Genomic DNA, 22,283 nt, shown 5'->3' on the forward strand with positions numbered 1-22,283 from the left:
TCAGTTACAAAGTCCTGTTGATTTTCCTTCTGTAATAACTCTTGCATTTGCTCCTTCTTCTCTCTCATTGCAATATTCCTATCTTACGTTCTCATCATCTCTCATCTGTTCTGTTCCAAACTGCTTTACTGCATCCAGGATCTCCTCTTTTTAATCTCTTTAATGTTACTGTCACAGTAATCTTTTTAATCCATAGACCTCTCTCATTGCTTACTAAATCGGACTAAAGCTAATATAAACTCCTTAGATTGACATTCAAGGCCATTGCCCATCCAATTCCCATGTACCTTTTCCAGCCTAATTTAGCTAATTCTGGCCTACTAGGTTTTATGGGGGTAGATGTTCCAGCCAAGCCATACTATTACTGGGCACTCCCCCATCTTGTCCTGTCCCTTTTCATCTTTGTGTTTCAGTGAATGCCATTTTTTATGTCTCTACTTTTCTGAATCCTCTTCCTTCAAGACTCAGATTAGAGTCAGTTACTCTCCGTGCTCCCCTCCCCTCCAAGTCTTCCCTGGATTCTGCTTAATTAGACACTTTCCCCTCAAAAGAAGCCTTATTAGCTGAAATTTTCACGGAGGCAAAAATTCAGAGTGTCTATGGGGGGGATGGGCACACAGTCACAAAGGTAGCAGGGAGGACAGACTGACAGAAGAGTACATCACAAGCCACAGTTGTGGAGGAAATGGGCAGAAGACCCTGAGAATGGTCACAGTACAGGAAGGAAACCTGTAAGCCCTACTCCCATGGGTGCTTTTGGTTTTATGTCATATTTGTTTCTGTTTCTACATCCCCTCATTCCAAGCAAGACTGAACCCTCTCTTTTAATAAAAAAATGTTAAGTAAAAACAACCTATGCAGTGACCCAGACAATGTATGCCACATGTTCCTGCAGTCCCCCTCTCTCCACACACATTTTTTTTTTTTTTACTTAGAGGAAGTATTTTTGTATTATCTATTGTCATTGATAAGAGTAATCACTGAAGAGGAGTCCACCAGTCTTACCACTATCACCACCATTACCACCTATTCACAAACTGCCAAAGATGAACAAAGAAACCTCAAGAATCCTGAGAAATGTCGCTCCCCCCACAACAGCAGCTCTGCTTCTGTCTCAGCCCTTCTGGAACTAACTCCTGTGGTGATCCATTCAGTGACTTAGCAGCGAGTTCTGCAGATGTTCAAGCCATCAGCATTCTCATAGCCATAGCCACCAAAGACCAAGATAAAAAAGTCTCTGACACCCGAATCTCGGGCACTGTATCGTGGTAGAACATCAGAAACAGATATCATTTTATTGGTGGAAATAACATAATTCTTTGCTTCACATTGCACCCTAAGGGCCATGGGACCTTTCTATCTGACTTGTATCTGAAACTTCCCATATGGTGGTTTTAAGCTTTAATACCTTACAGGAACACTAAGACTTTTGGGACACCCTCTATGTGTCATCTCTCCCAATACCATGTTAAAATTTTGAGAGAAGAAACTAGTTATTCTTTTCCATTTGTGAACCCAGTGCTTAGAACAGGGTTTTGCATGTAATATGTATTAAGTAAATATTTGTAATTCATTAATTCATCCATTTATTCCACTTGCATGAATTATGGCTCCATTTCTCCTTTCTCAAGGAACTTATATTAAAGCTTATTTTAGTTATCTGTGACTTGTCCTATTATGTTTACTTGCTCCATAAGTTTCTTGAGAACAGGATCAGGGCTTTTTTTCTCCCCTGAGGCCATTGGGGTTAAGTGACTTGCCCAGGGTCACACAGCTAGGAAGTGTTAAGTGTCTGAGGTCAGATTTGAACTCAGGTCCTCCTGACTTCTGGGCTGGTGCCCTATCCACTGTACCACCTCACTGCCCCTCAGGGCTTTGTTTTATCTTTGTGTCCCTCAGCTAGGCAGTGCCTGGAACAGAATAAAATGTTTGTGAAGTGGAGTTGAATTGAATAGAATTCTGCTGATGCTCTTTAACTGTCCCATAGGGTCTAACACTATCATAGCCACTGGCCATTACTTAGATGGAATTACCAACTAAAACAAATTGTTCAGTGTTTCCTTAAGAATAATTAATATTTATGCACATGTTTAATTTTCAGAATGCCTTACTGACATTAGCTGCTTGTGGTGTTATATGTTTAATTCTTATTAGGAACTTTGGGCGAAACCCACAAACTCACTTTAATTTGTAAATGAGTTGAGACTTGAATATAAAAACCAAAAGTGGTGTGTGTGTGTATGTGTATATGTGTGTCTGTGTGTGTGTGTTTGTTTGTGTGTCTGAATCTCTGCATTTCTGTATCTAAGACAAGCCAACAAGCATTTATTAAGTGTTAGTGCTAAGCACTAGGAGTATAGAGGAGGCAAAGAACAATGTTTGTCCTCCAGAAGCATATATTTTATGGTAGAGGCAACATACAAACAACTATGTACAAGTATATCTGTGTATATACATACATGCACATATATATATATATATATATATATATATATATATATATATATATATAACATGCACATAAACATACATACTATACATGCACATAAAAGATACACATGCACACTATATATCCTTATGTATGTGTGTGTGTATATTTACATACATACACATATATACATATGCATGTGCATACATGTGTGTGTATATGATAATTCCAGAGGTAAAGCATTAGTAATGAGGAAGGATCAGGAAAGACTTTTTGTACTCTTTTTCTAGCTCTCTTTTCTTTTGCATCTCATCAGTCTGTTTTATCTACTCTTTTTGGAAATAATGATGGTAGGAAAGCAGCTTTGCATACAGGAGGCAACAGACAATTAGAAGTTTTATTCTAGGCTTTCTTGCCTTTGATTTTTTTTTATCATAAAATATTAGAGTAGGAAGGGACCTTAGACATCATCTTCTAGCACAATACCTTTCTTTTTAGAGTCAAAGAAATCAAGACCTCCCCAAAAGTCAAATTCACAATTCAAATTAATGGAAAAGTCAGGGATTGAATTTTTGGTTTCTTGACTCTCAGTTCAATGTTCTTTCCATCACACCATTATGTTTGTAATATGCATTTTACACTGCATTAACTAAAGTGCAAGGTGACCTGGTATGCAGAAACCTCAATACAAATGGTCAGAGTAATCTGGACTTCAATTTCTCTGGTACTATTAGTACCAGAGTAGTTATATAACTTGACCAGGAAGGGGTTTTTTCATGTAAAAGGAGAAAATATAGTCTTAATTTTGTTTCTTCTATGGATTGGTCTATGTAAATATCTTTTGACATAGTTAGGAAAAAAAAGTTTTTATTTACCTCTGATTTTATAATATTGTGATCTAAAGTGTATCAATTATTTGATGCCTGGACAGGAATTTTTAAAAAATCTGGAGTAAATTCAACTCAAGAGAGTACTGAATGATTTCCCTAAACATCTAGAAGCCTTGAAGACTCTGTACTGATGTTGAGGTCATAATAATGATAGCATACATTTACATTGAATTTGAAAACTCGAAGTTTTCTTACAACAATTTTTTGAGGTAGACAACATAATTACATATGAAGAACTGAAGCCCCAAATTAAAGATGTAGCTCAACCATTATTTTAATTCATGGCTTTTAACTCCAAGGCCAAAGTTAAATCTACTAAACTACATTGCTGATGCAGTGCTGTCCTTCCTCTTCCCCTTTCTTTGCTATTCTCCTAATTTGGCTTTCACACCTATGGTTTGGGGCTCCAGCTGTGTCCTTGGGTTACTCCTTCAATATCCCTCTTCTTCTCAGATGCAACTGAATGGAGTTGGAAAAAGTTGTGTGACTGAATTGTCTAGACCCCCTACAAATTTATCTAATTTCAATTCAGCTCTCATTACAGCAAAGAAATCTTTTTACTTAGCTTTAATTTATCCTCTGCCCTATTCCCTTCAACCATTCCAAATTTCCCATACTTCTCCCTTCTCTAGTTTATCAGTTTATGACCTTGACTCATGTTTATTGAGAAAATGGTGGCATTTGCTGTGAGTTTTCACTTTTCTATTTCTCTTCATTTCAAACTCTTTTGATATTATTCCTCATAATTTCCACATTGATCTTTGATTATGAGTGGCCCTTCTCTTTGTCAAGACCAACTCTATACATGTACTTTTGAGCTTACCCTTTACTTCCTTGTCTTCTCTAGCAGATGAATCTCTCAATCATTTTCTCACTAATCTTCAGTTTCTCCCTATTAATTCCTTCTCTGTTACCTATAGACTATATATGTTAAAAATCTTCAATAGAATTATCACATTATCATTCTATATCTCTCCCTCATTCAGTTAAACTCCCAGAATAAATTGTCTATCCTCATTGTTTCTATTTCCTCCTCTCTCACTGACTTCTAATTCTGCAATCTGATTTCTGATCTCATCAATCAATTGTAATTGCTCTTCCCCAAATTAACAATGACTTTAATTGCTAAAATTATTAATCCCTTTTCAGTTCTCATCCATCTTGCTCTCTCTATATCCTTTGAATGATCTATCCTCTCCTTCAGGGTAATACCTTTATTGTTTATTTTTGTGACACCATTCTAACCTGACATTCCTATGTGACTTTTTTCCAGTCTCCTTTGGTGTTCATTATATCCCTATCATATTCCCCAACTATAAGTATATACCCTATTTCTATTCTAGACCCTCTTTTCATCTTTTATCTTCACTTAATGACCTGATCTCTTCAGCTCCCATAAGTTCAATTATAATTTATATACAATTAGTTTTTTTTTTCTTTTTTGGAGGGGGGAAAGTTAATCAGGGTTAAGTGACTTGCCTAGAGTCACACAGCTAATAAGTACCCGATGCCAGATTTGAATTCAGGTCCTTTTGATTCTAGAGCTGGTGCTGTATGTACTTTGCCACCTAGTTTCCCCTGTGCAGTTAATTTCAAATTCTTTACAACCTGAGCTCAAGTCCTACATCACTAACTGCCTGTGGACATTTCAAATTGAAAAGACTATAGTGATCTCTAGTTCATCATGTCTAAAATAGATCTCATTATTTTTCCTCTGAAACCTTCTCCTCTTTTGAACTTCCAAAAAATTTTCTCTTGAAGGCACCATCACCTTTCCAGTCTTCTAGGTTTACAATCTCAGAGTTTTTCTCAATTCTGTATTCTTTCTTACTTCATATGTACATTCATTTGTCAAAGGTGGTGCTTGAACTGAATAAAGGATTCTATGGGCAGAGATTGCAAAGGAATGTGATTCAGGCATAGAGGACAGTGGAAGTGGAGAGGAAAAATATAGTATCCTTTGAAGAGCAGCAAGAAAACTAATGTGGCTAGATTGCCATGGAGGAAGAGGAATAAGTTATAATAACACTAGAAAGGCAAATTGATGCCAGGTAGTGAAAGGTATTAAAAGCCGAATAAAAAAGATTTTAAAAAAATCCTAAGGGCATTAGGGAGCCATTGGCATTTATTGAGTAAGGGAGTGACATGGTCAGATCTCTACTTTACAAAAAAATCCGATTAGTAGCTTTTTAGAAGATAGATTAGAATGGAGAGACAGGTAAGGCAGAAAGATTAATTAGGAGGTCATTACAAAAGTACAGGTGAGGAAATAAGAATTCTGAAAGTATTCGGTAAATGGATGGATCTAGAATGAATATTTATTTGTCTTCAAGACAGATATCTATGCCTTTCCTTGGTATGTCATTTGGTCAGAAATGGAATCCTAGGTTGAAAGGATTTTGTATGTACTTATCCACTTATGTGTTGTTTTTTTCCCAGTATAACATGTACTTTTTGAAGAGGGGGTAATCCATTTCAATTTTTGCCTAGTACCTAAATAGTAATATTTAGTATTATATAGTAATATATTTATTATGTTATATAATTCAGTGGTAATATAATAAGTAAAAAGTAAAATAACATATAGCAGGTATTTAATAATGCTTATTGAATTGAATGGACCATAAATCTGAACTTGCATGACAATTCTCATGGCCCTATATGTGACTTACTGGAAAACAGTCAAAGGTAAACATTCAGGAGGGAAGGTAGATGCAGTACCTGTCCCTAGACGCTTACTGTCATCTCAATTCTGTTCCCAAGACAACAATCATTCCCCTTATCATTTCAGCACTCCACTTGTGGACAGTAACTACTGAATCCTAAAAACTGAATGCACACCTAATTAGAGAGTGTAGGAAAAGTTGGAACACAACTCGCTTTTCTAGACATAGTTTACCATATTCTCCCACAATGGGTCTTAGCTCGGCAGATTTCTTCTCCTCCAAACCAATACCAAAACTTTCATACACTGGAAGATACATAATTTGAAAGTTAAATTACTTTTGGCTTTCAAAAGCTTAGATATTGAACAACTATTATCAATTCTTTAATATTATTATAAATATCACAGAACAAATAGGACTTAAAAGGATTTTAAGAGGTCATCTACTTTATCCTTCTGTCTTTAGACAGAAGTTTGAGATACACAAACTATATCAAATATTAAAGAGTGTTTTTTTTTTTTTTTTGGTTTGCAAACAACTTTTCATAGGATCCTACCTACATTTAGAAATTCAAGAGACTTTAGAGATCATCTAGTCTAATTTCCTCAATTTGCAAATGACAAACCAAGACCTACAGAATTTAAATGATTCACCTAAAACTACACAGATTCGAGATGAGATTTGAACCCAAGTATGTTGATGCTACAATCGGCTCTTTTTTCCATTGTATCACTCTTTTTCTTTAAGAGACTGATACCAATGATAATAATAATGATAATAATAATAACATACATTTTAATTACATGATAGAAATGAAAGCCAGATGGCATCATGGGTGAGAGAATCCAGAAATTATTTTTTGGATATTAGGGTATCATATATTCATGTTTTTCCAATTTATAAATTATATAGGTTTGAGATTTTTCTCATAAAAGAGGTAAAATATATGTAATATTAATTTAGATATTCAATGAATTCAAATTTAGTTGCTTTTTACCAACAATGAAATACCTAAAAATCACTTCAAAAATTTTATTTAGTTGATTTTTATTGTTAAAAAGCAAATGATGAATCATCTTATAATTATAGAATAAATGTGAGTTCAAAGTATTAATTATTCCATTGTTAAAAATTGTTAATTTTGTGGATTACTATTGTTAACTTCAGAAAAGTCATACAGATATTTTATATGAAATACAAATAAATGTGAGGTAGCAATCATACATAAAATAATGTCAGTGATGAAGTTTAGTTTCTTGAGATTAATGAAGAAAGCTAAATTATCATTATTTGGAAAAAATTATTTCCTATTTATCCAATTAATCTTTTTAGACTTTTTTTTTGAAAGTTCAAACTGATTTCAAAGTATTTTTCTTTAGAGAATTTCCACATTCCCCCAAATTTGTTATATATCATATTATTTATGTTACATTATATATTATATTATTTGTTATACATTGTATATTATATATACACATATATTATACATTATTACAATAATATCAAGACAAAAAAAGGAGACGTGTTTCTCACCTGAATCTGCTATTTACTAGCTGTATGATCATGGGCAAATCAATTCAACAGGTATTTAGTGTTTGTCACGTGCAAAGCATTGTGATAGGTCCTAGAGATATAAAGAAGAAAAAAAATGGAAGAGATTCTGACTTGAAGTTCACTCTCTACTTGATGGAGGGGAAGATAAAGGGAGGGATATGAGAAATGTATATATGGGTATTGTTAAAAGAAGTGTGATTTGGGGTGAAAGAAGGTGCTAGATAGGGTAAAATGGGAAAACTGGAGAGACATACACACACAGAGATACACATACATTACATGAGGGAGGGAAAGAAGAAGGGAGGGAGAATGAAAGAGAGACAGAGACAGAGACACAGAGAGACAGGTTATTTTGAGAGAAGGGAATGAGGGAAAGTTTTGCAAAAGTGAAATTATCTGGATTAGACCTTAAAGGAAAGCAAGAATTTGACAGATGAAGAGGAGAATGGGGAAGTATTCCAATAAGGGGCAATGGACTGTATAAATGTAAACCACTTACTCTTCTGTAAAATGAGGGGGTTGCTCTAGATGCACTCTAAATTCCCTCCTAACTGTTATTTTGAATAGTCAGCATATTCTATCCATCATTTCAACCACCCCCCTCTAATGTCAGACATCTTTGACACAGTACTGCAGGAAGCGGGTCCTAGAATTTCTGTCCCTGTCACATATTATGTATAAATGACTTCACCTTTCTGGGCCTCAGTTTCTTTATCTGTAATATGAGATTGAATTAGACAACCCCAAAGATCTAATCTTTCTGTCCTAATTGTGTGATCTCATGATTTATTTATGATGTGGATATAGATATGGATTCTCTATGAATCACATTATGATAAGGACTTTTATCTAGAACCAACCTGGCTAGTGGATATAGAGCACTGTGCTCTATATCTTGAGTTTCTAAGACCTGAGGTTTCTGAGTTCAAATCCAGCCTCAGACCCTTCCTAACTGTGTGATCCTGGGATTATTTCTTAATCCTTTTTGCCTCAGTTTCTTCATCTATAAAATGAGCTGGAGAAGGAAATGGTAAACCACTTCAGTATCTCTGCCAAGAAAACTCCAAATGGGATCATGAAGTGTTGGACATGACTGAAAAAAATGACTGAACCACAAATTATAGCAGTTAGATGGTGCAACAGATAAAGCACTGGATTTAATTAGGAAGACCTAACTTTGAATCTTGCCTTGGATACTTACTAACTGTGTGATTCTGGGTAAATTGCTTAGCTTCTCAACTTTATTTTATCTGTAAGATGTATATTATCTGTAAGATAATAATAGCACTTTACATTACTTAAGGGGCTGTTGTGAAAATCAAATGGGCCAAATTGATGCAAAGTGCTTTTAAAAGTTTAAATGTTACATAAATATAAGTAATGATAGCTAATATTTATAAAATGCTTCATGTATTTTTATTTTATTTAGTCTTCCTAATTATATAATTATAATTGTTGGGAATATCAGCACCTATCAGGTAGGTGCTACTGTCATTTTCATTTTTATAGCTGAAAACCCTGAGGTTAAGAGTGATTAGAAATGACTTACCTATAGTAAAAAAGCTTAGGGAGCATTTGAACTTAGTTCTTTCTGATTCCAAATCCAGTATCCATTGCTTTAGCTAATTGCCTACATGTTAACACTCATTATTATATTATATATATTGAGGTAGAAAGGACTTTAGAGGCCATCTAGTCCAATTCCCTCATTTTACAGATGCAGAAACTCAGATGAAGTCCAGAGAAGTAAAGGTGACTGAAGTAGCAAGTGATAGAGGTAAGATTTGGATCCAATTCCTTTGACTCCAACACTTGTACTCTTTTCACTGTATCGCACTTCTATCTAAGTCTATTGTCTTTTATTTTGTCCATAGTGAACGTCCACCATTCTCTCATCCTATTCTTTCTTTTTTTCTTAACCCAGAGACAATTGGGGTTAAGTGACTTGCCCAGGATCACACAGTTAGTAAGTGTTAAGTGTTTGAGGTTGGATTTGAACTTAGGTCCTCTGTTGTTTAGCTACCCCTCTAATCTTATTCTTGTGCTTAAAAACCATGATTAAATATGAATTATTATCGAATTAAATTGTTTCTCAGCTTTCTCTAAACTACTAATGTCAAAGTCAAATACAAATTGATTCCTATGAGCCCCACAAATTAATATGATCCACGTTGTATTTTATTTTTATTTATTTTGCTAAACATTTCCAAATTACATTTTTATCTGGTTCAGTTTTGCAGGATGCCTGTCCAAGGCCACAAGTTTGACACTTTTGCTTGGACTTCCTAATCTCGGGGCCTTTAATCATCTTTTAAAGAGACCATTTTCTGGCCCTTTAATCATTGTGATCAATTCATGTTTTAGTATCCAAAAGGTATTTTCGTGTTATTTATTTTGTTATTATGTTATTCTATGGTTACAGAATAGAAGTTGTGAAAGAGATGATTTTTATCCTCAAGAAATCTGATATCATAAAGTTGATGTGGCTGAAACATATTCTCCTCATCTATGTTACTGGCCTCTGTGCATGCCTTCCTTTTGAAAACTAGAGCCCCAGCTTATATACCTAAATGGAAGTCCAACATTTTTATTCTTAGGAACTACTGAGTTTATTTTTTTGTCATTTGCTAAAGAAGCATTAAACCTGGGGATAATTTATATGAGTAAACATATAAAGACCAGGAAGTGCCAGAGTATAAGAATAAAAGCCATTTATCCCAGGCTTTGATGCTCAACTTGCCTTCTGATTCAGCTGTCCCTATAGTCTTTATTGTACCACTTTTAACCCTCTCTCTGCTCTGCTCCATATCTATCTTGCACTAATCTCTGCAGCTGCCTGCTCTCCTCCCCCATACCACCCTTTTCCCTTCTAACCCTCCCACTTCTCTCATTAAATGCTGGGTAGAAGATAGCAGGAGGTGGGTATGGTCTCCAGCTGGCTCTGTCTCATTTGTGTTACGAGAAGCCATATTCACCCTTAGCCCCAGTGGGCTCATCATATAGTAGCATGGTATGAGATTCTCTCTCCTTTTGGGAAGATGGGTTCCTTCCCTTCCTTTTCCTCTTCTCCTTTTGTTGTTTCTCGGCTTCCCTAGATGTGCTTTGCACAGCAAAGTGGCAGCAGGCTGGAATTCTTTACACTTGAGAGATGAAGTAATAACAGGTGGCAAGACCAGAGGTAGCCAGAGCCCAGGATTCTGGTTGCCATAGAAACATGTCAGACCTGTGGAGGGATGAGAGCTGTCAGCAGCGGGGGAAACAAATGAGAGGGACGAATGGAGGCACGTCTTCTCTAGGTACCGGCAGCTGCCTCCAAGGGCCACAGACCCTAAATAAGTGTGCCAGGTGAAAGACAATCTTTGAACCAAAGCTATAGTTTGATGTCAGACACATAGCCAGTCAGGGAATAGTTTTAGGATATAGGGGCAGAGGGATGGTGGGAGGTCCTGGCTTCTGCTGGTTGCTTAGGATGCATGTTAGTATTTGTATTCGTCGAAAGGAAGTAACCAATCTTTGAATCTAAGACTATTTCCCTAGGCTGGGAGTTTGTGAAGGCTCAATTCTGCCTGTATTAGATTCTGGCTCTGGACATATGTAGCAGGACCCACAGGGATTGAAGCAACATGGTGTCCCTCCCACTACTTCCGAACTGACAGTGTCCAGTTTAGAGAAAGAGAATCAGGATATCCTGCCTAGTGATTGACTATTGAATAGCTTTATGAACTCAGACTTGAGATTATTTCTGCAATGGTATTTTACACTGATTTTTTGGAGAGAGTAAAAACTGAAATAATTTTCAAAATGACATGCCAGATATACTTCCTATATGCAAGCTTATGTGCTAGGGACCGAGAGGGAATAGAAAGATAAATTAGACTGGGTGCCTGTACTCAAAGAACTTGCAATCTAGTGGGGGAAATAACATACAAACTAAAATGAGACATAGATCTGTTTTTCTATTGTATAACATTTGGGACATTTTCCTTCTTTCTTTTTTCTCGTTTGGTTTATTTGTATTTCTTGTGAGTGGTATTTTTTTCTGGTTCCTGTTGTCTTTTCCTAAAGTAATAATAATGAGATTGAGAATGGTAATGATAATGATAATGTATGTCCCTTAGGGTTTTCTCTTCAGATGAATTCCCAAACTCTCAAGGTTCTTTTTTCTTTTTATCAACAATGACCTTGTAGCTCCACAACTCATGAACGCAAATATCAAATCTAGCATGGTGTATACTGCCATTGAGTTACCATTTTCAGTCCTTGCCCTCCCTTGTCTTTGTATGCTATAAGTTAGGACTTAATTTCCTCTAAAAAGAAGTAAGTTCACAATATGCCAATTTACCTATAGTGTATAATTAACTCACAAAATTTTTGATTCTAGTTCCTGGAAATTTCTGAATTTTTTGAAAAAGCCATCAGAGCTTAAATTATTAAAGAGAACAGCATATAGTAGGTGATTGCATTAGGGGCAGAATTTTTAGGTGGGGAATTCCTATAATCACCAATTAATAAACACAGAGCAACAGTGTGGTACAGTGGATAGAGTGCTGGCCTTGGAATTTAGGAAAATCTGAATTTGAATTCTGCCTGAGATCTGGGGAAAGTCATATGTAATCTCTTTGTCTCAGTATACCTCCTCTTTAAAATGACCATGATAACATTACCTACCTCACAGAATTGTTGTTGAGTCATTTCAGTAGTATCCTACTCTCTGTGACCCCATTTGAGGATTTTTTGGCAGAGAGATTAGTTTGCCATTTCCTTCTCTAGCTCATTTTACAGATAAGGAAACTGAGGTAAACAGCATTAAGTGACTTAAGTGATTCATCAGAGAATATGGAATAAAATTTTGTATGTGTAATGATTTCTAGAAATTATTTGCAAAGTAATGTCATATGCAGAAATTTCTTGAATGTGGCTAAGTGGCTCAAGGGAGAGAGATCGGAGGCAGGAAGACTTGAGTTCCAAATAGCAAATGATTTTTCTTATTCTTGCAGAGAATTGTCTGCCTCCATGAAGATGAAAATCAATGACTTAGAAAATGGTTAAACAATTCAAATAGCAACTGATAAATGGATTAACCCTCTATAATGTGATTCCAGAAGCTTTTGTCTTCCGCCTAGCTCAGGTAAGTTTTTCTATTCCTAGAGGCAAAGCAGAAGCACCAAGGAAGCGAAGGCCAGAGGGAATCATATTATAGTGGTTGAATCCGTTTATCATTTGCTGTCTGGATGGTGTTTCTGCTCATATATCTGTTTCTTTTTACAGATTTAGTACTCTGTGGGACCCTGATTATAGATAGTCAGTGAATAATGACAAATAGCACCAGATTGTAGAGTACTATGAATAGATAGAAACATTGATGACTTATGCTGACCTCATAATAAACTGAGAGAAGTTTATCCTTTGTTACAAATAGGGAATGGGGAATAATTTTTCAGGATATTCTACACAGAAATGCCCTTAATTGTGATAAGAAGACAAGAATCCTTCTGTCCTACACAAAATAGCAATATTTAAGGCCAAGATTTTATCATTTGCATCCTAGAAACTTAAGTGTTTTTGAGCAAAATAGCATGCTTCTTTAACAACTAAAAAAATCCTCTTCTGGGCATAAGGGTTCTGGAGTACTGGATTTTATTCAGTCCTAAGGGAGACTAGCCTCTAATAAAAGGGGTTAGAGTCCCCTTTCTCATTCTCTTTGATTAATTTGACCTCTTACCCTGATATCAGCATCCCATGAATATTTGCTTAAAGCGTAGGATTTAATCATGTATAATTATTTCCCTAAAAAGAAAGAATAGAAATATATTCAATATACAATATATTGTATGGGTCAGGTCCACACTTCTTCGGTACCTTTAAACTCACAAGTCCACTTCTAAGCCTGAACTCATTCATCTCAGGATTGATTGGTAATTGATCACTTATGCTCAGGCAAAAGTACCAGAAGAGGCAGTCAGGACTTTGAGAGCCAGATTCAGACAGAGTTTGGCTTTTAAGTTTTTTTCTCCAAGATCTTAATGGAAAAGAACCACATTGGTAGGTTTTGATGTTGAAAAAGTGAGGAAAAACATGGAGTACTTAATTGTTTGTGTTGGTCTTACATAGGTCTGCTTCTTATAGATATTTTTCTGATATATGGAAAGCTTGGAGTCAAGATTATATTTCTTAAAAAATAGCTAACATTAAAATAGTTCTTTAAGGTTTGCATAGACCTTTGCAAATAATATCTTGTTTTAAAGTTAACCACAACATTGGGAAGTAGGTGCTATTGTCCCCATTTGTTTTTACAGATGAGGAAACTGAGGCAGATTGAAGGTAAGTGACTTCTCTAGAGTAACTCAGCTAGTAAGGCCAGATGTGAATTCAAGCTTTTGTGACTAAATATTGTATTCTGTCCATTGTAGGGCCTTGTATTCTGTCCATTGTACTAATGAGATGCCCTATAAAAAGTATGTCTGTTTTACACATTGAGTAGTTAATAAAAATATTAAATTAATAAATAATAAATTAAAAAAAATTTGTGGCTCGGTGGAGACATTTTTAAAACCCACAGTACCTTTGGGATCTGGTTTCAAGTGGGATTATGGTGAGTAGTTGTAATGGGCTGAGGTTTGAGTTGATGCACTGAGGTCCCAAGTACGTGAGGCTAAATAGTAATTGGACTATACTCTATTAATATACATGATTGAATAAAGAATGGTCCCTGCCCACTCTCTGTGCAAGTCCTGATGTGTTGTATAGGAAATGACGATTTTGGTGGGTGGAGACAGGGAGACAGGAAGAGAAGCTGGGAGAGATTGAGCCTGGGTTCGATACTCCTAGCTGCTGGTCGTGTGGCTGCTGGTCTAACTAGCTTCTTGACTCAGCTACACACATTGCTATTGCCCATTCTCTTCCACCTCCGATCTTTCTTCACTGAGAATAAAGATTGACGATTTTCCCCTAACCTGAATTCCTGACTCCGGCTGATTTTAAAATACGCGGTCTTCACAAGTAGTAGCATTGTATAGAAGTCTAAGGGTGAGATTTGAATTAAAGAAGACCTGGATTCAAATTCTATTACTAATGCTTTGCTAGTTGTGTGACCATGTATAAATCATTTAATTTTTTTGAGCCTTTGTTTCTTTATCTGTTTTATTGGGAAAACAATTCCTGTTAGTCTACTTTACTAAATTGTTGTGAAACTCAAATAAGACAATAAACATGAAGAACTTTGCAAACTTTATAGCTTGATAACACATTCAATCATGATGATAGACTAGAGCACTAATCAGAACCTTCAGAGTTCTTTAGTTTGCTATTTCTCCATTCTTTGGGTCTCCATGCTGATGGTAAGAGGGGCACTCCTAAAACCTATAATCCTTTCCTAGGACATATCTTTACCTTTTTGTGTTAATAGGTTTTTCATCTTGCTTCTTCCTTTCTCTCTCCCCCCCTTAATGCTGTGTATCTTCTTTCTCAATCTATTGTTCTTTTGGGAATTTGAGTCCATGGCAATGTATCAGTTTGAAGAAATGGGTAAGAACAAAGGCTTTAAAAAAGACTATTTGAAAGGGAACAGTAACAATCATTTAAAAAGTAACTAAGAATGACTGTCTATATATACTTCGTATACTGAGATAATTGGCAATGTTTTGGACCATTTTCTCAATAATGGTGGTTTTCACTAAGTCATTCAAACTAACTTTCCCTGTACTCTTGTGACTAAAAACATGCATTTACTAGGCAGGTAACTGTATTTAGGGGATTAACCTGTAGCAAAATGACTGAGAATAATGGCATTTATTGTTGTTTATCTCTGTGAAGTCAATTTGTTAGTGTAGGGCTTGAATCTATAACTTTATCTTCATTAGCACCCATTCTAACAAACTGAATTAATTAATCTGGCCACATGCAGATGATAGGAGCCATCACAGAGCACTGCTTACCCATAGGCATGTAAAATGTAGAAATGAAAGAGATCTAATAACAAATGGAAAATTCAAGCGTTATCATTAAGAGGTCACATTTATGAGTTTAATAACTGAGACTTTCTGGTTCCCCATCTGCCTTCCTCTACCTTACATGAGTAGAAAAAAGCCAACTCTATGCTCAGAATACCTTGTATGTTTCTTAATGACTGAAAACCAAAGTTCTTGAACCTAAGCCAGTCTAATTGTTTTTATTAGTCAGAGAACAAAATTCATCCAAAGGCAAGGCATTTAATTAAATAGCACATGCTAAGAACTATAGGATGGACCATCCCTCCCCTCATAAAACTGCAGCATATTTTTTTTTTTGGCTGAGGCAATTGGGGTTAAGTGACTCGCCCAGGGTCACAAAGCTAGGAAGTATTAAGTTTCTGAAACCAGACTTGAACTCAGGTCCTCTTGACTTCAGGGCTGGTGCTCTATCCACTGCATCAACTAGTTGCCCCTGGAGCATTTTTTTTATTTACAAAACATATACATGGGTAATTTTTCCAACATTGACCCTTGCAAAATCTTTTGTCCCAAATTTTCCCCTTCTTCTCCCCATCCCCTCCCCTATCTGGCAGGTAATCCATGTTAAATATGTTGAAATATATGTTAGATCCAATATGTGTATACATATTTCTACAGTTATCTTGCTGCACAAGAAAAATCAGATTAAGAAGGAAGGAAAAGAAAAACTGAGAAAGAAAACAAAATGCAAGCAAATAACAACAGAGAGAGTGAGAATGCTATATTGTGTTCCACACTCAGTTCTCACGGTCCTCTCTCTGGGTGTAGATGGCTCTCTTCATCACTGAACAACTGGAACTGGTTTGAATCCTCTCATTGTTGAAGAGAGCCCTGTATATCAGAATTGATCATCGCATAGTCTTCTTGTTGCTGTGTATAATGATCTACTGGTCCTGCTCATTTCACTCAGCATCAGTTCATGTAAGTCTCTCCAGGCCTTTCTGAAATCATCCTGCTGGTCATTTCTTACAGAATAATGATATTCCATAATATTCATATGCCACAACTTATTCAGCCATTCTCCAATTGATGGGCATCCACTCAGTTTCCAGTTTCTGACCACTACAAAGAGGGCTGCCACAAACAGTTTTGCACATACAGGTCTCTTTCCCTTCTTTGGGATATAATCTCTTTGGGATATAATCCCAGTAGAAACACTGCTGCACAAAGGGTATGCACAGTTTGATAACTTTTTGAGAATAGTTCCAGATTGTTTTCCAGAATGGCTGATCTGTTCACAGTTCCACCAACAATGTATCAGTGTCCCAGTTTTCCCATATTCCCTCCAACATTTGTCATTTTCTTTTCCTGTTATTTTAACCAATCTGACAGGTGTGAAGTGGTATCTCAGAGTTGTCTTAATTTGCATTTCTCTGATCAATAGTAACTTGGAGCATCTTTTCATGTGACTACAAATAGTTTCAATTTCTTCATCTGAAAATTGTTTGTTCATATCCTTTGACTATTTATCAACTGGAGAACAGCTTGAATTATTATAAATTTGATTCAATTCTCTGTGTATTTTAGAAATGAGGCCTTTATCAGATCCTTTGGATGTAAAAATGTTTTTCCAGTTTATTGTGGAGCATATGTTTTTACAAATAATTATTTACTCTTACTGAGAATGCACAGGTGTCATGCATGGTAGCAGTTTTATAGGAAATAAATATGATCATGGCATAAATGGGTTGGGACAACTCTTGCGTTGTAGGGCTATAAATGTCTTTTATTTATGTCATTCTGTTTCTTTATTTTGACATGCTCCATTTTAAGTAATATTGTGTTATAAGCTTGAAGCAGTTGTCACGTCCTTGCTTCTCTCTACCAAATATTGCCTTTCTGTTCTGAGTATATCATTTGATTGGTCTTGTGGTCACAGCTGGGCATTATTTCCCATTTTCAACTTCTAGAATCTATTGCTTCAATATCATTTATAGGTCATCTCAGCTTCTTTATGATAAAATGTAGTGATTGTAAAGCCTCTCCCTGATAAAGGTTGGCTGACGGTTTTTTAGACATATCTAGAGATTATGAGTCACCACAATGTGAAGCAGTGAATTTATAGAATAGAATTAAGTATTGCCTTTTGCAGTTCTATGACTGGGACTAAGACAGTTATTTGTTTCAGACAGCTATGACCAGGGGTTAGAAATTTCTTACATCATTTCATGCTTGATATGCAAATGAATTTGAGCCAGAACAAGAGAAAAAATAGACTCAAGGTTGTTAATCTTTACTCACATGTCTTGTATTTTGCCTTTATTATATATCTATATCTATCTGTGCATTTATCTATCTCTCTACACATATACATTTCAATGACAACAACAAAACAACAGTCTAGTTTTGGTACTATATATTGACTGTTTGATGAGACTTTACAAATAGCTGAGAAAAGAAGGAAAGTGTTACTTATAGAGATCCAGTAAGGAAGATTTTTTCTCATTTCACATACCAATATGGTCATGCTTAGGATTCTGTAAGCTGGACTTCAGCAATATATGAACCAAAAATTACTAAAAGAGTAGACTGGTTTTTGAAAAGGCAGAGGAACTAGGGATCAAGTTGCCAATACTTGCTGGATCATACAGAAAAAAAGGGAATTCCAGAAAAAATTCTGCTTCTGCTTCATTGATTAAACTGAAGCCTCTGACTATATAGATTACAACAAAAATGTGGCAAGTACTAAAAAACAATGGGAATACCAGATCATCTTGTCTCTTGAGGAACCTGTATGCAGCTCAAGAAGCAACAGTTAGAACCAAATACGGACAACTGATTGGTTTATGGTTGGAAAAGGAGTACAAAAAAGCTGTATATTTACTTAATTTACATTCAGAGTACATCATATGAAATGGCAGTCTGGATAAATCAAAAGCCAGAATTAAGGTTGCTGGGAGAAATATCAACAATCTTAGACATGCAGATGATACTACTCTAATGGCAGAAAGAGAAGGGGAATTAAGAAGCCTCTTAATGAGGATGAAAAGAGGACAGTGTTAAAGCTTAACATTAAAAAATGAAGATCTTGGCAACTGGCCCTGTCACTTCCTGGCAAATGGAAGGAAAAGAAATGGAAACAGTGGAAAATGGAAAATGGAAACTTTATATTCTTGGGCTCAAAGATCATTGCAGATGGCAACTGTAGTCATGAAATTTAAAGACATTTATTTATTTTTGAAAGGAAAGCTATAAAAATCTAGACAGCATACTAAAAAGCAGAGACAACATCTTGACAACAAAAGTTCACATCATCAGAGCTGTGGTTTTTCCAGTAGCAGTGTGTAGTTATGAAAGTTGGAGTATAAGGAAAACTGAGTGCTGCAGAATCAATTCTTTCAAACTTTGGTGCTAAAGAAGACTTTTGAGAGACAGCAAGGAGATCAAATCAGTTAGTACTTAAAGAAATTAGCTCAGATTATTCACTGGAAAGTCAAAAACTCCTTTGACCACCTAATGAGAAGACAAGAGTAATTGGAAAAGCTCCTGATGTTGAGAAAGATTGAAGGCAAAAAGGAAAAGCAATGATTGGATGATTTGGATAGATAGTGTCATGGAAGCAATAAAAATGGGTTTGGAAAGACTGGAAAAAGGTAGAGATAGAAGGCTTTCGTGTGCATGTAGTCACAAAGAACTGAACATAACTGAACAACGAAACAATAATAACTACGGCTAATACTGGTACTTGTACTATTCCTCCTTCTCTTCCTCTTCTTCTTCCTTCTACTACTACTATTAGTATAAAAGTAAAATTTCCTTAGGTTTCCTGTCTAAGAATAAGCAGATTTGTATTTTAGTTCTGATTCTGTCATTAATTAGTTGGGATCTTGAATAAGTCATTTAAATCTCTGACTCAGTTTCTTTGTAAAATATATAGTATTTTCATTGCTATTTTATTAATAATTTCATGTTTTTGATGAACTTTAGATAAAAATGGTCCTGGAACAAGTCAGTATTCTATTATTACTTTTTAATATTTAATTTAATTATATTTCAATTTTATATTTAATTTTTATTTTATTTTCAATGGACTTTTAAGTAGGTGGGTAAAATAACTATTTTTTGTAATTGAATAAAACTATTAGTCTATAAGCTATTCATCAAAAGAATCTTTTCTTTAATTCCTTTTTTTTTGTACATTTCCTAATACATTTAGATTTCAATAATATTGGGAATCTTTCTATCTGATCACAGCCCACCTATAATTTATAGTTTGAGAGTTTTGCCTAGGGCTCAGGAAGATTAAGTGATTTGCTCATGGCCCCAGAGCTAATAAGTATCAGAGGTGGTATTAAATCCTAGGGCTTCTTAACTTCAGGTCCAACACAATATATCTACTATATCACATTTCCTTACTATTTTCCCAGAAACCATATAAAAACAGTCATTATATCCATACATATTATTATGTTATGAAAGTCACCCATATCAGCATCATCATTTCTTGTTCTTGGATAATTCAGGAAGTAAAGAGGGGAAACTGCCTTTATGATGAGTAGTCTGGGGAAATTCTTCCTGGTCCCATTTCAAATGTTTTCTAGCATGACTAGTATAACTGCTATGACAATTCTCAAATTGCAAAAACAAACAAAACAAAAATAAAACACCAAACAATAATCCTGAGTTTCTGATTAGAGGCTTTTAATCTGTATAGTTAGGATGAATAAGAATATTCTAATTGTTTTAAGGCAGAGAATAACCAGTTATTCTTTGAGAATCATTGAAGGGTTGCCATTAATTAACTAAAAAATAAGTTAACATATGTAAAGCTCTTTGCAGATCTTAAAGCATTATATAAATACTGATTGTTATTATTACCAATTCATCAATTCATTCATTAAATATCTTCTGTCTACAGAATATTTTGTCAGATGTGGGAGTATAATAGGAATGGGGATGAAAGTGGTAGACACAAAATTTGGTTAAGTGATTATCTAACTGAGCAAACAGTCCCTGCCCTTACTGAGGTTTCATTTTGGGAAGGGGAAACACATACCCCGATTATAACATACAACTACAAAGGATAAATGCTAGCACAAAAGTGTTCCACTCCTGGTTATATGCTGTATGGAAATCAAACACAATGAGCAAGCTGCTATATGTACCAAAATATTCAAAGCAACACTTTTGTGCTAGCAAAATGTAGAAACAAAATAAGTGCCTAATTATTGGAGAAATGTATGAACAACTGTTTTATAATAATATAAATGTAGAAAAATGATTGCTATATTGGGTATGAATAGTTAAATAATTTCCCACATATAATTAAAATTGTTTTCCCGAATGATTGGATAAGTTTGCTAAAAAAAATATAAGTACCTGACTTTCCATGAATTCACCAACACTGGCTCTTCCTCCCTCCTTCCCTCCCTCGTTTCCTCCCTCCTTCCTTCCTTCCTTCCTTCCTTCCTTCCTTCCTTCCTTCCTTCCTTCCTTCCTTCTTTCCTTCCTCACTTCCTCCATTTTCCTCCCTCCATTGTCTCCCTCTCTCTTCCTCCCTCCCTCCCTCCTTCCTTCCTTCCTTCCTTCCTTCCTTCCTTCCTTCCTTCCTTCCTTCCTTCCTTCCTTCTTTCCTTCCTCACTTCCTCCATTTTCCTCCCTCCATGTCTCCCTCTCTCTTCCTCCCTCCCTCCCTCCCTCCTTCCCTCCGTCCTCCTCTCTCTCTCCCTCCCTCCTTCTCTGTCTCTCTCTCTGTCTCTCTCTGTCTCTCTCTGTCTCTCTCTCTCTCTCTCTCTCTCTCTCACACACACACACACACACACACACACACACATCATATTTGCCATTTTTGGGTATGAGGTGAAATCTTAGAATTGTTTTAATTTTTAAAAAATATTAATAATATGGTGCATTTTCATATGATAGTTTGCATTTCTTTTGAAAAAATAATTCTTGTACTTTTTCCCCTTTTTTTGTTGGAGAGAATGACCCAGAATTTTGTATATTTGTTTCAGTTATACATATATGTATACAATACACACACACACATACTGGAAACTAGATTTTAATAATGACTTCTTTTTTTTCAATTTAATTCAACAAACATTTATTAAGCATCAACTATCTATAGGGCATTGGGAATGCAAAAACAAAAAACAGATAGTTTTTTTTTTCATATAAAAAGCTTACATTTTACTAGAAGGAAGTGAAAAATACAATATTAAATAAATCAGAGAAATTTTATCTTCTAAAGAATTATTACTCATCTCTCCATACATCAGAATTCTGTATCACCTAGGATATATATCAAAGACACTGGCTATATAATTTTAACAACAAATTTTAAAAAGTTATAAATACAAATTATAAAACATGTCATAAAAACAAATACATATACAAATGTTTAGAACATTTTAAGTGTGAGAAAGATTATAATCAGAATTATATCTAACCATCACTGCAACTACCAATGACTTCTCACTTCTGAAAATAGTGCCAATATCATTTTATCCAAACAAAAAACCAATTAAGCTATCTTTTCAAGTTTTCTTCATGTTCTTCATAAGACAAAGTTTAAAGTAATATTTTGAACAAAGATGATCATTTTATCTTTTGTATCTTTTTTTCCACCTTTTCTCCCTCCCTCTTTTGTTCCCCCCTTTTGTTTTTCTTTCTGTCTCCATCTTCTCTTAAGTCATCCTAGAAAACCAGCTTGTTCATCAGATTCATTCCACATAGAGTAGCAATTAAAACTCTCAAAACTTCCAGTCTAATGGCCATTACTCAATATTTTTCTTTATTTCTTTTTCTTTCTTTA

At 35.2% G+C, this 22,283-nt stretch overlaps 1 protein-coding gene across 5 annotated transcripts in view; it reads left to right on the forward strand.

Moving 5' to 3' along the window:
* DPF3 (double PHD fingers 3) overlaps positions 1-22,283 on the forward strand; it is a 330,115-nt gene that overhangs the window by 301,832 nt on the left and 6,000 nt on the right. For 3 of the 5 annotated variants that reach the window (XM_031952579.1, XM_031952578.1, XM_031952580.1), the window contains one exon: positions 9,256-9,315. The exons of the other annotated variants lie outside the window; for them this stretch is intronic. In XM_031952579.1, the coding sequence (XP_031808439.1) occupies positions 9,256-9,315 (60 nt within the window). The remainder of the gene's footprint in view (positions 1-9,255; positions 9,316-22,283) is intronic. 5 annotated transcript variants of the gene reach the window in all.

The sequence above is a fragment of the Sarcophilus harrisii genome, chromosome 2, assembly GCF_902635505.1.
Source record: "Sarcophilus harrisii chromosome 2, mSarHar1.11, whole genome shotgun sequence".
Lineage (NCBI taxonomy): Eukaryota > Metazoa > Chordata > Mammalia > Dasyuromorphia > Dasyuridae > Sarcophilus > Sarcophilus harrisii.